The 16,676-nt window shown below is 42.6% G+C and overlaps 1 protein-coding gene and 1 pseudogene across 1 annotated transcript in view; both read right to left on the bottom strand.

Moving 5' to 3' along the window:
• Window positions 1-2,707: 2,707 nt before the first annotated feature.
• TMEM217B (transmembrane protein 217B) overlaps window positions 2,708-16,676 on the bottom strand; it is a 39,567-nt gene continuing 25,598 nt past the window's right edge. The window contains exon 2 of the mRNA XM_019456982.2: window positions 2,708-3,337. Within this exon, the coding sequence (XP_019312527.1) occupies window positions 2,756-3,319 (564 nt within the window). The 5' untranslated portion in view covers window positions 3,320-3,337 and the 3' untranslated portion in view covers window positions 2,708-2,755. The remainder of the gene's footprint in view (window positions 3,338-16,676) is intronic.
• On the bottom strand, window positions 5,596-6,856 carry LOC109271543 (cytochrome b-c1 complex subunit Rieske, mitochondrial-like; annotated as a pseudogene).

Here is a 16,676-nt window from a genome sequence, read left to right as displayed (position 1 = left end):
CTGGGCGTGTAGGAGGAACTGCAAGGAGGCCAGTGTGGCTGGAGCAGAGGGAGGGAGGACGATGGTGAGAAAGGAAATCAGAAGGATGACAGGAAGCATTTCCAATGTTTGAAGGTCAGGGAGATGAAGGCCAGTGAGGCAGGTGGTGAATGGAGAGTGATGGTCCTGGTGAGAAAAAGCTGTTTGCAGGTCCGGGAGGTATCGGTTGGTCAAAAGCCATGGAGAGGTCTAGCAAGAGAAGGCTGAGCTCAGGACTGGGCAGTGTGGAGACCACCTTAACAGGAACAGACTCGGTGGAGTGGAGGGGGTTCTAGAGAGAATGGGAAGCTGGGACCGGGGAAGCGGGAGGCGGACAGAGCGGCGCTTCCGAGGAGTCCTGGTGTGGAGGGGCGCACAGCCTTGTATCTGAGCATCTTAAGCTTTCCTGCACCAGGTAACTCTGAGTTGAGCTGATTCTTGGAACTTGGCTTCCCTCTCCACCTCTTCTGCACACCGTCTCGGGTCTCCCAACCTCCCCACCGCCACCCCAGCTGGGAAGGGGGGATTAGAGCCTGTTGTCAGCCCATGTTTTATTTTTTATTATCTGGCACCAGTCAAGACGTGCTTTGTGAGACTAGGGCGGGGATGCACACTGTTAGTCCTCAGTTATCAGGTTGAGGCTCCCCAAATCCCTCATCATCCCCACTTAGAGGACTGGCTGGGAAGGCGAACAGCGCGAAGCAAAAGCTTATGACTGACTGCCATCTGGTGGACATTTTGGGAACTGGTTTGGATCCAAGTCTGTGCCGGGGTAGGGTGGTGGGAAGAATTTAATGAGTTCTCCGAGTAGCACCAGGCATTTATTAAGTGTTTGGTAAAAGTGGGCTACTGTCGTTATGCTCCTGGTTTGGAGGAGTGTGGTTAAAATAAATGTGTCCCTTGGGCGCTGGGTGGCTCAGTCGTTCAGCATCTGACTTCAGCTCAGGTCATGATCTCACAGTTTGTGAGTTTGAGTCCCACTTCAGGTAAACAAGAACGCCCTCCTCCGGCAGCCCCCTTCTCTCTCTCTCTCTCTCTCTCTCTCTCTCTCTGTCCCTTGCTCTCTTTCTCTCTCTGCCCCACCCCCCACTTGTGCCCTCTCATTGTCTCTCAAAAAAAGAAGTGTCCCTTGATTTCACTTACAACATTTTTCTTAATGTTTATTTATTTTGAGAGAAAGAGATTGCAAGTGAGAGAGGGGCTGAGAGGGGGAGAGAGAGAATCTCAAGTAGGCTCAGCATCGTCAGTGCAGAGCCCTACTTGGGGCTTGATCTCAGAACTGTGAAGTCATGACCTGAGCTGAAATCAAAAGTTGGACACCTAACCAACTGAGCTACCCAGGTACCCCTCACCCCCAACATTTTTTTGAGCGAAAAGCAAATGCTCTAAAAGGAGGTCCCTCTTTTTTATCTTGGTGAAGATAAGACTGTTTCAGGGAACCAAGTAGGACATTGTGTAGACGGTCAGATGATCTAGATTCAAATCCAGCTTTAGCCACTGTGTGACCTTGATCACATCCCTTAAGCACCCTGAGTCTCGGTTTCATCAAACCATAAAATGGGAGCGTTAGCGTTAAAGGTACACCAGGCAGTGAATGTAAAGGGCTCTCAGTAAAAGAGAGTTAATAGTAGTGACATAGCAGCTCTCAACGCTGGGGTGTATGGTAAAACAGTGGTTCTCAGGACACCTGGCTGGCTCAGTTAGAAGAGTGTGGGACTCTTGATCTTGGGGTTTCGGGTTCAAGCCCCATGTTAGCTGTAGAGATTACCAAAAAAGATAAACTTGAAAAAAATATAAAATAAAATAGTGGTTCTCAACGGGGGGCGATTTTGCTCCCCAGGGAACATTTGTCAATGTCTAGAGATATTTTTGGTTGTCACAAGGATGGGGGGATGCTCCTGGCATCTAATGGGTAGAGGTCACAGATGCTAAACATCCACCAATGCATAGAACAGCCCCTACAGGATAGAATTATCCTGTCCAAAATGTCAATAGTGCTTAAAATGAAAAAATCCTGGAGCTTTTAAAAATGAGGATTCTTCTTGCCATGTATGGCCCAACACGAGGAATTTCTTTCTGAAAAGTAAGAGAAAAGCAGAGTGATGCATGAAGCTAGAAAGGGATTCTTTCTACGATTATATGCAGGAGCAAAATGAGGGTCCAGATTATTGTGCTCTCCAGTATGGTAGCCAGGCGCCAGCCACGTGTGGCTATTGAAGTTGAAATTACTTAAAATGGGAAAAAAAATTTTAATTGATCCCTGGGTTGAAATAGCCACGTTCCCAGTGTTTAGTAATTTTGTGACTAGTGGACAGCACAGATATAGAACATTTCCATCGGCACAGAAAGTTCTACAGGATAAGCACTACTCAAAACAAAACAAAACAAAAAAACAAAAAAAAACCTCAGCAGAACCAGGCATGGGTGAGACAATCTGCAAGAGAAAAATTAGAAACTAGGGACACGCAGGGAGGAGGGGACCATGAGAAGTAATGGCATATACTGAGACGGCTAAGTAAGAACAAAGGCAGAATATAATTAAAGGCTAAAACAAGTCACAAATACACACATGCACAATAATTGATCCATGCAAACGTCCCTCCCCCAAGAATACTCTTAGGTGCATAAAACTCAAGGACCCTGAAAAGGTAAGCAGAAGCAACAGAAGGCAAGCAGGGAAAAGGGGAGCTATCGCTGGGGAGCACTGTTTATTTATTTCTCTCCTTCCTGGCACAGTTCAGTTTAACTTGCGGTACAAGGTTCTCAGCCCGACAGGCCGCCACGAATCGACAGTACTGATGGAGGAGTGCCTGTGGCGGCCTATTTTAACTGAAATCTTGGGGTCCTTGTAAAGGACGTAGGTATACTTGGTGACAAAAGGCAGAGAGAAGAAGTGCAGAAGCATACGGGAGATTTGGAAGATCAGGTAGAGGTACGTCACCTCCTTGAACTCATCTTTGATGATGCCGTTGATGATCACGGTCACGGAGACACTGATGAGCTCATACGTGATGATCCACAGGGCATAGCACAGCAGCCCCACGTAGTTGTTCACGCGGATGCAATAGAGAAGCAACACGCTGAACACGAGGGTGATGGTGGATGAGATGACGTTGATGCCCCTCTTGTGGATCATGACCCAAGACACCAGCTCAGAGTTTGTGTCCATGTAGATACTGACTTTGTCCTCGTAGCCAAAGTACGTAATGTGGTTCAACTCAAAGATGAGGAACTGGATGGTGTTAAGGAGAGAGAAGATGCCCACCACGAGGGAGACCGTCTTGTTGTTCGTTTTATACATGTTTTATCACAGCACCTGCTGCAGGGGAAAAAAATGGAGATAAATGATACGGTGGTAGAGGTAACCCTAGACAAATTCCTTGAGCCCCCGGATGTAAATGGAAGAGAGCTAAGAGTAAGATTGGTATATGGATAGGCAGTGGGCCAGAGGTCAAGGGACATGGGCGTCTGGCCCCTGCTCTGATGTGACTAGCTATAGGCGACCAAGTCACTGGGAATTGAGGGCGTCGTTGGCCCAGGATACCCCTGGGATAGCTCACAGCTCTGCTGTTTCAGAGGCAGCTATGCTTTAAGGGGGCAAAAAGCATGCTCCTGTCAGTGCCAGGCTTGTGGGAATTAGGAGGCTCCTGTATCTGGAATGATGATGAAGGCAGCTCTGGGATATTTGTTTCTGTGAAGTCAGAAAACTGGCATGGCTCCTTGAATGGGGGCCTGGAATGACCCCTGATTTTTTTTGTTTTTGTTTGTTTGGTCAGTGCAATTGTTCTATTGTAGTGAAATATACATAACATAATTTTTACCACTTTGGCCCTTTGCAGGTGTGCAGTTCAATGCCATTAAGTACATTCACATTGTTGTGCGACCATCACCACCATCCATCTTCAGACTTTTATATATCCCCCAAGAAAAAGTCTTGTACCTAGAAAATGCTAACTCCCCATTCCCCTACCCCCAGCCCCTGCTAACCACCAATCTACTTTCTGTCTCTGTGAATTATGACTACTCCAGGCACCTCATAGAAGTGCAATCATACACTTTTGTGCCCGCCTTATTTCATGTAGCATATTTTGCTTCTTTTTTAAAATTAATTAATTAATTATTTTTAACATTTTATTTTTTTTTAATGTTTATTTATTATTGAGAGACAGAGAAACAGAGCATGAGGATGGGAGGGGTGGAGAGAGGGAGAGACACAGAATCTGAAGCAGGCTCCAGGCTCCGAGCTGTCAGCCACAGAGCCCCATGCGGGGCTCAAACTCACAAACCACGAGATCATGACCTGAGCTGAAGTCAGACACCCAGCCGACTGAGCCACCCCCTTTAATTAGTTTTTTAAATGTTTATATTTGAGAGAGAAAGACAGTGTGCAAGTGGGGGAGGGGCAGAGAGACAGAGACAGAATCCAAAGCAGGCTCCAGGCTCCGAGCTTGGAGTTGTCAGCACAGAGCCTGACGCAGGGCTCAAACTCACGAACCGTGAGATCGTGGCTTGAGCCGAAGTCGGACTCTTAGCCGACTGAGCCACGCAGGCAACTCTAGCATAATGTTTTTCAAGTTCATCCCAAATATTCTTGTACCTTATTCCCCACTATCCTCCCAACTCCGTGTGTCTCCAGAGTTTAGTCCTTGGTACACGAACCTCTTGCTGCACTCCAGGCCCCAGTGGTTTCCCAGGTAGGGTGGGAGAAGCTTTGTGCTGGCTGGTGGAGAACTGCGCTGATCCTTCCCTGCCCCCGCCGAGCAAACCTCCCATTGTCCCTGCCCACAGAACAGCTTCCAGAGGGGTACTCTCCTGCATCATTCAAAAGGAAGGCCCCAAGCCACACAGGTGTCTTCCCTTGGTTTAAGACTGTTTTGCAGATTTCAAGGCTTGTCTTTGTAAATCCCCTTGGTTCTTTGTCCCTGCTACCCCAGCCTTGGGCTTAGCCTTTAACGCTGTCCCACGGTCACCATAAAAACTGCCTGACTTCCCTTTCTGCCTCCTGTCCTGTTCCTCTGGCCCATTTTAGTCATTCAGCATTCACTCAGCAAACACGTACTGAGCATTAACTATGTGCTGGATACTGAGCTTGGCACAGGTAAACATTCTAGTGAGGAAGCTAGACAAAAACAAAACAAAATGTGAATAAAATGTTTTCGATGTTTTTAAGGAAAACTTACGATGCGTTGTGATAAATGCCACGGAGGAGGTGGTCCAACGTCCTCAACATGTAGCAAGATCTAATCCAGATCACTCTATTGTACACCAGAAACAAATATAACACCCTGTGTTAATTAACTGCAATTAAAATAAACTTAAAAAAAAAAAAAGATCTAATCCAGAATGAAAATCAGGGGAGGCTTTCTTTCTTCTTTTTTTTAAATTTTGTTTTGAGAGCACAAGTGGGGGAGGGGCGGAGAGAGAGGGGACAGAGGATCTGAAGCGGGCTCTGCGCTGACAACAGCAAGCCTCATGAGGGACTAAAACCCATGAACCATTGTGACCTGAGCCGAAGTCGGAAGCTTAACCGACTGAGCCACCCAGGCGCCCCAATTTACTTCACGTTAATGTTTGCAAATACACTATTAGCAATTCTTAAATATTTCAAATCAACTCACTTAAGTATAGAAGGCTTGCTCATAGGTCTTCTGAGGTGACAAGACGACTGAAAGGAGCCTTGGACTTGAGTCCAGATCTCTAACCAACAATCACCATGTCATCACTGGTGAACCCATATGAGGGAACTTCAAGACTGAGAGGTGCAGGCCCCTTCCTGATCCCGCCAGAAGCATCATAGTGTGACCCATGGCAAGGGCAGTAATAACCACCAAAATCTCCTGCATTTGCAATGGGTACACAACCAAGATGAACGCAAACACCTATCAGGATAACCCGTTCAGGTTTTTCTTTACTCGATCTAAATCATGCTGTGGGTCCCCCAACTGGGACACTTCAACTGCGGCTTCCTGCTCAATTTCCTTCCTGGTTCTATGACGCACAAACATCCGTTTTCCTCTCCATTGGGAAGCCATGTTCTTGCCTTCTGGAATATCGGAGAGCTTGATTTCGATTTTCGACACGGCCAACATGTGAGCAGAAGCACTCATGCTGGAAACAAACTGGGAGACGACATTCTTGACAGCGTATGTGACACCTATACTCGTTGTTGCGGTTATCAAATAGGAGAAACCTTTTCTAGCCTCACTGCTCTCTTTTGAAGACTTTGTACCATCTAACACTTCAGTGCGTCGATAGTCAGACAAGTCAGGCACTCTGATGTCTGTGTGGGGATAACGGACAGAAGCAGGGACATTGAGGCCCACGGAGGCGACTCCTGGCACAGGAAGGGCCGCTTCACGTCCGGCACTGGCGGCTCCAGGGTGGCGGGCACCGAAGCCTGAACCAGAGGCCGCAACGTGCTCGCCACCCCGCGGGACGTGGCCCATAGGACGGGCGCGAACAGGCCCGAACGGGTGACCACCGACAACATGGCGACAGCTGCTCCGAACGCCGAGCCGGTGGGTCACAGGCGAGTTTGGTAAATTCTTTATAGATTTTGGATACTAACCCTTTGTACGATAGATCATTTGCAAATTATTTTCTCTCATTCCGTTGGCTGCCTTATAGTTTTGTTGTTTCTTTTTTTTTTTTTTAATTTTTTTAACGTTTTATTTATTTTTGAGGCAGAGAGAGAGCATGAACGGGGAGGGTCAGAGAGAGAGGGAGACACAGAATCGGAAGCAGGCTCCAGGCTCCGAGCTGTCAGCACAGAGCCCGACTTGGGGCTCGAACTCACGGACCGCGAGATCATGACCTGAGCCAAAGTCAGACGCTTAACTGACTGAGCCACCCAGGCGCCCCTAGTTTTGTTGTTTCTTTGCAGTGCAGAAGTTGTTTATATTAACAAGGTCCCAATAGTTCACTTTTGCTTTTACTTCCCTTGCCTTCAGAGACGTGTTGAGCAAGAAATTGCTGCGGCTGAGGTCAAAGAGGTGGTTGCCTGTTTTCTTCTCTTGGGTTTTGATGGTTTCCTGTCTCACATTTAGGTCTTTCATCCATTTTGAGTTTATTTTTGTGTGCGATGTAAGACATGGTGGAAAGTGGACATTGTAGACAATATACTGTAGCAACTCTGGGTAATGGGATGCCCCAACCCTCCTCTAGGCTTGTTATTTGCTTGTTTACTTGTTTAGTGACTGGCTGGATTACTTTGGTAAACTATATTCTCCCCTGTACCCCAATATCCCACAGTGTGAAGCTTCTGATATTGTTTGTCAGGGAGGTGCAGCTTAGGGTATGCCCACAGTCACTCTAGGATGACAATGGTTTTGGAAGTGCTGTCTTTCCTCTTTCTCCAGCCATGCCTTAGTTGTTAAAATTCACTAATCTCTGGCTGATTGCTCTATTGTTTTCAATAATGCCCTAGGGCATAAATTGCTCTACAGACTAATCCAATAAAATTTGGGCTCCTCTGAAGGAATAGTTTCAGAAGTCAGTGTTTGAGGGTGTGTGTGTGGGGGGGGGGGGGGAGTGGAAAAAGAAGCTGGTGTTTGATATTTTTTCTGACCCTAGGAGGGTTTCTCTTAGTTCTTTCTTTCTTTTTTTTTTTCTAATTGGGTTGCTTGTTTTATTTTTTAAAGTTTATTCATTTATTTTGAGAGCGAGAGAGAGCCTGCTCTCTCTCTCTGTCTCTCTCTCTCTCTCTCTCTCACACACACACACACACACACACACACACACACACGCATGCTTGCACGGTGAAGGGGGAGGGGCAGAGAGAGTCCTAAGCAGGCTCCAGCTGTCAGCACAGAGCCCGGAGCCCAATGCAGGGCTTATCTCATGAACTGAGATAATGACCTGAGCTGAAATCAAACATCGGACGTTTAACCAACTGAGCCACCCAGGTGTCCCCTCCTAGTTATTTCTTCTTCTGGTTCTCTCCTGAAAACTAGCTGGCCTAAAGTTTAGCCTCTATCTTCATTGGAGCTACACATCTCCTATCAATTGCCTTTTGCCACAACCTTCACTGTTTTTTTTTTTAATTGTTTTTTTTGTTTTTTTAATGTTTACTTTTGAGAGAGAGAGAGAGAGCAGGGAGTGGCAGAGAGAGAGGGAGACACAGAATCCAAAGCAGTCTCCAGGCTCTGAGCTGTCAGCACAGAGCCCGACACAGGGCTCGAACCCACAGACTGTGAGATCATGACCTGAGCTGAAGTCGGACGCTTAACCGACTGAGCCACCCAGGTGCCCCCAACCTTCACTGTTTTAAAGAATGTCTTTAGGTTTGAACTTCTCTATGCTCTATTGGAAATGAATCCAGTTCCTTTGGGAAGAGATTGTGAACAATCTGTTTTATGGCTTACTTCTCTCCTGTCCCAGCCAAAATCTCTGAGCCACGGCTTTGGAACCGTGAGTGAGGACAATTATATGCTTCTGTCTTAGGGACACTCCTGCATTAGGAACTGAATGCTCTGTTGGGGCGTGGGGGGAAGAGAGCTGGATAAACAACATGTATACACATACAGTGGGATATTACTCAGCCTTAAAAAGGAAGAAAATTTTGATCCATGCTACAACATGGATGAACCTTGAGGATGGTATACTAAGTGAAATTAACCACTCAAAAAAAAGACAAAGGCTTTTTTATTCCATTTACACGAGATAGCTAGAGTAGTCAATTCATAGAGACAGAAAACAGAATGTTGGTTGCCAGGGGGTGAGGGGAGAGGCCGAGGAGCTGTTGTTTAATGGTTATAGAGTTTCCCTTTTGCAAGATAAAAAGAGTGCTGGAGATCTGTTGTACAACAATGTGAATGTACTTAACATTATTAAACTCGGCACTTAAAAATGGTTATGATGGGAGGTGCCTGGGTGGCTCAGTTGGTTTAACATTTGACTCTTGATTTCAGCTCAGGTCATGATCTCACAGTTCATGAGTTCAAGCCCCACATCAGTCTCTGTGGTGATGGTGTGGACCCTGCTTGGGATTCTCTTTCTCTCCCTCTCTAACTGCCTGCCCCCCCCCCCCACTTGTGTGCGTGCACTTCTTTCTCTATCAAGATAAATAAATAAACATTTCAAAAATGTTTTTTTACTTTTGAGAGAGAGAGAGAGAGAGAGAGAGAGAGAGCTTGAGTGGGGGAGGAGAGAGGAGAACAGAGGACCCGAAGTGGGCTCTGACTGACAGCAGTGAGCCTGATGTGGGTCTCGAACCCATGAACCATGGGATGATGACCGAAGCTGAAGTTGGATGCTCAACTGATTGAGCCACCCAGGAACCTCTAAATAAATAAACTTTTAGCAAATGGTTATGATGGCAAATTTTATGTTATGTGTATTTCACTATAACTTAAAATTTTTAAATTATTTAAATTTTTAAAAATGAAAGTGAAATAATCTTTTTCAGACATAAAAAAAGCTGAAAGGATTAATCATCAGCAGACCTGCACTACAAGAAATGTTAAAGGAAGTCCTTCTGGCAGAAGAAAAATGGTACCCAGTAGAAATCTGGATCTATACAAAGGAACAAATAACTCTGGAAATGGTAACAACATAGGCAAATATAAAAATAAAAAAGATATTTTTCTTGTTTTTTAAGGCTCTTTGAAAGATAATTTAAGGAAAGATAATAACAATATATGAGGAGGTTTATAAAAGTCAAATGTATGGTAACAATAGCACAAATAGGAGACGAAAATTGGAAGTATACTGTTATAAGAGTCTTGGGGCACCTGGGTGGCTCAGTCGGTTAAGCGGCCGACTTCGGCTCAGGTCATGATCTTACAGTCTGTGAGTTCGAGCTCTGCGTCGGGCTCTGTGCTGACAGCTCAGAGCCTGGAGCCTGTTTCAGATTCTGTGTCTCCCTCTCTCTGACCCTCCCCCATTCATGCTCTGTCTGCCTCTGTCTCAAAAATAAATAAAGGTTAAAAAAATAAAATTAAAAAAAAAAAAGTCTTATACTACATGTGAAGAAGCATAATATCACCTGAAGGGAGTTGTGCTAAGTTAAAGCTGTATACCATAAACTCTAAAACAGCCACTAAAATACACAACAAAGAATTACATATCTATAATAAGTTGGCAAAGGAGACAAAATGAAACCATAGAAATATCAAATTAATCCAAAAGGAGGTTAAAAAAAAAAAAGAGGAAAAAGAAAAGAGAAAAGGTGTGACGAATAGAAAACAAATAACAAGATGGCTACTAAATGTAAATGATCTAAATACTCCAACAAAAAAGCAGAAGTTGTTAGATTGGATAAAAAAGGAAGACACAGGAACACCTGGCTGGTTCAGTCACTAGAACATGCAACTCTTGATTGCAGGGCCGTGAGTTCAAGCCTTATGTTGAGGGTAGAGTTTACTTAAAAAAATTAAAAAAAAAAATTTTTTGGTGGGGGCCACCTGGGTGGCTCAGTCGATTAAGCAGCTGACTTCAGCTCAGGTCATGATCTCACGGTTTGTGAGTTCAAGCCCCGCGTTGGGCTCTGTGCTGACAACTCAGGGCCTGAGACCTGCTTCAGATTCTGTGTTTCCCTCTCTCTCTCTGCCTGCTCCCTGCTCACATTCTGTCTCTCTCTCAAAAATAAATAAATATTTTAAAAAATTTAAAAAAATGTTTATTTATTTTTGAGAGAGAGTGTGAGCAGGGGAGGAGCAGAGAGAGAGGGAGACACAGAATCTAAAGCAGGTTCCAGGCCCTGAGCTGTCAGCACAGAGCCCGACACAGGCCTCAAACTCACAAACCGTGAGATCGTGACCTGAGCTGAAGTCAGACACTCAACCGACTGAGCCACCAGGCGCCCCCAAAAAATTTTTTTTTAAAAAAGGAAGACCCAACTAGTTACTGCCTATAATAAACATACTTCATACGTAAAGACATAAATTGACTAAAAATAAAAAGATGGGAAAAGATATACCATGTCAACACAAATTAAAAGAATATTAGAGTGGCTGCATTAATATCAAATAAAGAAAACTTCAGGGCAAAGAGTAATCTCAGGGATAAAGAAAGTCATTTCATAATGATAAAAGGGTCAATTCGTCAGAAGGATATAACAATTCTAAACATTTATGTACCCGCTAATAGAATTTCAAGATACATGAAGCAAAAACTGATAGAATTATAAAGAGAAATAGACAAATCCACAATTATAATCTGAGATTTCAATGCATCGCTTTCAGTAATTGATAGAACAAGTAGACAGAAAATTAGAAAATATATTAAAAGATTTGAATAATACCATCAACCAACTTGATCTACTTGACGTTTGGAGAACAGTGCACCCAACAATAGCAGAATAAATATTCTTTCCAAAAGCACATGGAACATATATCAAGATATAACATATTCTGGACCATAAGACTATTTTCAATAAATTTAAAATGATTCATATAATAAATTTATGTTCTCTGATTATACTGAAATAAGTTAGAAATTAATAACGGAAAGCTTTCTGGAAAATCTCCAAGTATTGAAACAAAGTAGCACATTTATAAATAACCCATAGATCAAAGAAAAAATCAAAAGGATATTAGAGAGTGTTTTTAACTGACTAAAAATGAAACACAACATATCAAAATTTGTATGAAGCCATTCAAGTAGCACTTAGGGGAAACTTTATAGTACTAAGTGACTATATTAGAAAATAAGTAAAGTTGGGGCACCTGGGTAGCTCAGTCGGTTGAGTGTCCGACTTGATTTTGGCTCAGGTCATGATCTCATGGTTTGTGGGATTTAGCCCTGTGTCAGGTTCTGTGCAGACAATGCAGGGCTTGCTTGAGATTCTTTCTCCTCTCTCCCGGCCCCTCCAGTGCACGCGCACACACACACACACACACACACACACTTTCTCTCTCTCAAAATAAATAAGTAAACTTTAAATCTTAAAAAAAAAAAAAAAAAAAGAAAACAATATGGTCTTCAATCAATGACCTCAGCTTCTACCTTAAGAAGATATAGTAAGAAGAACAAATTAAACTCAAAGTAGAAGAAAGAAAATAATAAAGATCAGAGTGGAAATCAATGGGACATAAGACAGGAAAAAGAAGAGATAAAATCAATGAAACCAAAAGCTGATTTTATTAAAAACTTAAAAATGTCTAGTCAGGCTGATCAGAAAAAGAAAAAGAGAGAAAACACAGATTAACAATATCAGGAATGAGATCAATGACCTCACTACACATTCTAAAGATGTTACAAGGATAATAAGGGGATATTGTGAATAGCTTTATAGTAATAAACTTTACAGTTTAGATAAAACAGACAAATTTCTTAAAAGACACAAACTACTAAGGCTTACTCAAGAAGAAATAGATAACCTCAGTAGTCCTATATCTGTTTTTTTGTTTGTTTGTTTGTTTGTTTTTCTTTTAGTTGAATTCGTAGTTTAATACTTCCCACAAAGAAAATTTCAGGTCCTGGGTAACCTGGGTGGTTCAGTTGGTTAAGCATCTGACTTCAGCTCAGGTCATGATCTCACAGTTCGTGAGTTTGAGCCCTGCATCAGGTGAGCTCGAGCCCCACTTTGGTTGAACCCTGCTTTGGGTGAGCCCTGCTTCTCTCTCTCTCTTTCTCTCTCTCTTTCTCTCTGCCCCTCATGGGATTTTATCTCTTTCCTTCTCTTGCTGCCCCTTGCTCATTTGCACCCTCTCTCTAAAAGAAAGAAGGAAAGAAAGAAAGAAAGAAAGAAAGAAAGAAAAAGAAAATTCTAGGTCCAGATAAGTTCATTGCTGAATCCCACCAAACATTTAAGGAAGAAATAAATACCGTGTACATAAACTCTTAAGGAAAATTGAAAAGGAAGAAATACTTCTTTCTATGAAGCAAGTATTACTCTACTATCAAAACCTGATGAAGACATTATAAGAAAACTACAGACAAACATCTCCTATGAGCATAGATTCAAAAATTCTAAACAAAATTGAACAAATCTAATCCCACAGTATATAAAAAAGATGATACAGCATGACCAAGTAGAGTTTATTCCAGGAATATCATGTTTGGCTTAATGTTTGAAAATATATGAAAGTAATTTACCATATTAACAATCTAAAAAATAAAGACCATATGATCATGTCATGTAGAAAGAAACATTTGGCAACATGAAGCATTTGTTACCGATTTTAAAAAAACCTAAGCTGGGGTGCCTGGGTGGCTCAGTCGGTTAAGCGGCCGACTTCGGCTCAGGTCATGATCTCGCGGTCTGTGAGTTCGAGCCCCACATCGGACTCTGTGCTGACAGCTCAGAGCCTGGAGCCTGTTTCAGATTCTGTGTCCCCCTCTCTCTGACCCTCCCCCGTTCATGCTCTGTCTCTCTCTGTCTCAAAAATAAATAAACATTAAAAAAAAAATTAAAAAAATTAAAAAATAAAAAATAAATAAAAAAACCTAAGCAAACCTGGAATAGAAGGGAACTTCCTCAACGTGATATAGGATATCTATGAAGAATCTACAACTAACACCATTATTAACAGAGAAAGACTGAGTGCTTTCCCTCTAAAATCAGGAACAAGACAATAATGTCCTTTCTCAGGGTGCCTGGCTGGCTCAGTTGGTGGAACATGCAACTCTTGATCTCAGGGTTGTGGGTTCAAGCCTCATGTCTGGTGTAGAGATTACTTAAAAAATAAAATCTTAAAGAAAATAATGTCCCTTCTCTGCTTCTACTCAACATTGCCCTGGAAGTGCTAGCCAGCCCTGTAAGGCAAGAAGAGGGAGAAGTAGGGGCGTCTGGGTGGCTCAGTCGGTTAAGCGTCCGACTTCAGCTCAGGTCACGATCTCACGGTCCGCGGGTTCGAGCCCCGCGTTGGGCTCTGGGCTGATGGCTCAGAGCCTGGAGTCTGCTTCTGATTCTGTGTCTCCCTCTCTCTCTGCCCCTCCCCCGTTCATGCTCTGTCTCTCTCTGTCTCAAAAATAAATAAACGTTAAAAAAAATTTAAAAAAGAAGAGGGAGAAGTAAAACTGTCATTATTTGCAAACCATATGATCGAGTATACAGAAGATCCACAAAAACATTACTTTGCCTAATACGTGAGTTTAACAGTGTTGCAGGATAAAAAAAATCAACAGGCAAAAAAATTATTTTTATATCCTAACAATGAACAACCAGAAATGAAATTTAAGAAATAATACCATTTACAACACCATAAAAGATACACAATTCTTAGAGATAAATCTGATGAAAGATGTGAAAGACTCATGCATTGAAACCACAAAGCATTGCTGAGAGAAATTAAAGAAAAGTGAATGAAGAGAGATATTGTTCTCAGGGGTTAGAAGACTCAAAATTATTAAGGTGTCAGTTCTCCCCAATTTGATGTATAGATTTAATGTAATCCCAATCAAATCCCCAGCAGGCATTTTTTAAAATAAAAATTTTAGGCTGATTCTAAGTTCATGGAAATGCAAAGGACCTAGAATGGCCAAAACAATTTTGTAAAATAATACAGATGGAGGAATGCGACTTAAAGACTTATAAAACTGGGGCGCCTGGGTGGCTCAGTCGGTTGAGCGCCGACTTCGGCTCAGGTCACGATCTCGCGGTCCGTGAGTTCGAGCCCCGCATCGGGCCCCTGTGCTGACAGCTCAGAGCCCGGAGCCTGTTTCAGATTCTGTGTCTCCCTCTCTCTGACCCTCCCCCATTCATGCTCTGTCTCTCTCTGTCTCAAAAATAAATAAACGTTAAAAAAAAAAAAAAAAGACTTATAAAACTGCCATAATCAAGGCATGATGACATTGGCATAAAGATAGACAAATAGATGAATGGAATAAAATAGGGTCCAGAAATAGGTGTGTGTGTATATATAAAGTCAATTCAGTAGAGAAAGGATAACCTATTCAACAATTAATATTAGAACAATTAGACATCCAGGAGCAAAAAAGGGAACTTTGATCTATATCTCTTGCCATATATATAAAAAATATATCTCAAAAGAGATTATAGGGGCGCCTGGCTGGCTCAGTTGGTAGAGTCTGCAGATCTCAGGGTTATAATTTTGAGTCCTGCGTTGAGTGTAGAGATTGCTTAAAAATAAAATCTTTAAAAGAGAGAGAGAGAGATTATATATCTAAGTGTGAAAGCTAAAATTTCTAGAGGAAAACATAAAACCATTATGATCCTGAGGTAAGCAAAGATTTCCTATATATGATAACCAAAAATGTGAGCCATGAAGGAACAAATTGATAAATTGGACTTCTTTGAAATTAAAAATCTCTGCTCTTTAGGGCACCTGGGTGGCTCAGTCAGTTGAGCATCAGAATCTTGGTTTTGGCTCAGGTCATGATCCCAGGGTTGTGGGATCAAGCCCCGCCCTGGGCTCCATGCTGAGTGTAGAGCCTGCTTGAGATTCTCTCTCTCTCTCTCTCTCTCTCCCTCCCTCCCTCTTTCTTTCTCGCTCTCCCTCTGCACCCGCCCATATTTGTGCTTGCTCTCTCTCTCTCTCTAAAATTCAATTCAATTCAATTCAGTTAAAAAATTGAAAATCTCTGCTCTTTAAAAGACACTAAGTGAATGAAAAGACAAGGCACAAACTGGAGAAAAATGATAAAGGACTTGTATCCAGAAAATATAAAGAACTTCCAAAACTGAGTAATAAAAAAACAAAACAAAACAAAACAAAAACCCCTCCGTAATAAAAAAAACACACAACCTCATTTTTTTTTTAAGTAGGCTCTATGTCCAACACGAGACTTGAACTCATGACCTTGAGATCAAGAGTTACATGCTCAGGGTGTCTGGGTGGCTCAGTTGGTTAAGCATCTAAATCCTGATTTCAGCTCAGGTCATGATCTCACAGTTTGTGAGTTCAAGCCCCTCATCAGGCTCCACTATGACTGTGTGGATTCTGCTTGGGATTCTCTCTCTCTTTCTATCTCTCTCTCTACCCTGCCCATGCTCACACACTCTCTCTCAAAACAAGAAAAAAAATTGCATGCTCTAGCAACTGAGCCAGCCAGGTGCTCAATAACCTCAATTTTTTTTTAAAGTTTTTTTTAATGTTTGTTTATTTTTGAGAGACAAAGAGACAGAGTGAGAGTGGGGGAGGGGCAGAGAGGGAGGGAGACAGAATCTGAAGCAGGCTCCAGGCTCTGGGCTGTCTGCCCAGAGCCCGACATGGGGCTCGAACCCACAAACTGTGAGATCATGACCTGAGCTGAAGTCAGATGCTTAAACGACTGAGCCACCCAGGTGCCCCAGTAACCTCAATTTTTAACATAGACGAAAGATTTGAGTAGACACCGTACCAAAAAAGATACAAGGATGCTAAATAAACACATAAAAAGATGTTCAACATCATTTGTCATGAGAGAAATGCAAGCAAAAACCACGATGAGAACCACTCTATACCCATTAGAAAGGCTAAAATGAAAAATTTATTGTTTGTGTTAAGTGCTTGCAAGCATGTGGAGGGACTAGAATTCTCATACCCTGCTAGTGGGAATATAAAATGGGACAACCACTCTGGGAAAACATCTGCTAGTTTCTTAAGAAGTTAAAATTGTATTTATCCATGACAAATGAAATCATAGGTCTATACAAAGTCTTATCCCCAAATGTTTATAGTGTTCCTATTTGTAATTGCCCCAAACTGCAAATCACTAGATGTCCTTCAAAGGGCAAATGGATTAAAAAACTGTGGTATATTCATGCCATGGCA

The sequence above is a fragment of the Panthera pardus genome, unplaced genomic scaffold (genome assembly GCF_024362965.1).
Source record: "Panthera pardus isolate Hobbes unplaced genomic scaffold, ASM2436296v1 HiC_scaffold_17, whole genome shotgun sequence".
Lineage (NCBI taxonomy): Eukaryota > Metazoa > Chordata > Mammalia > Carnivora > Felidae > Panthera > Panthera pardus.
Note: the sequence above shows the minus strand (reverse complement) of the source record. Positions and strands in the feature narration are given on the sequence as shown.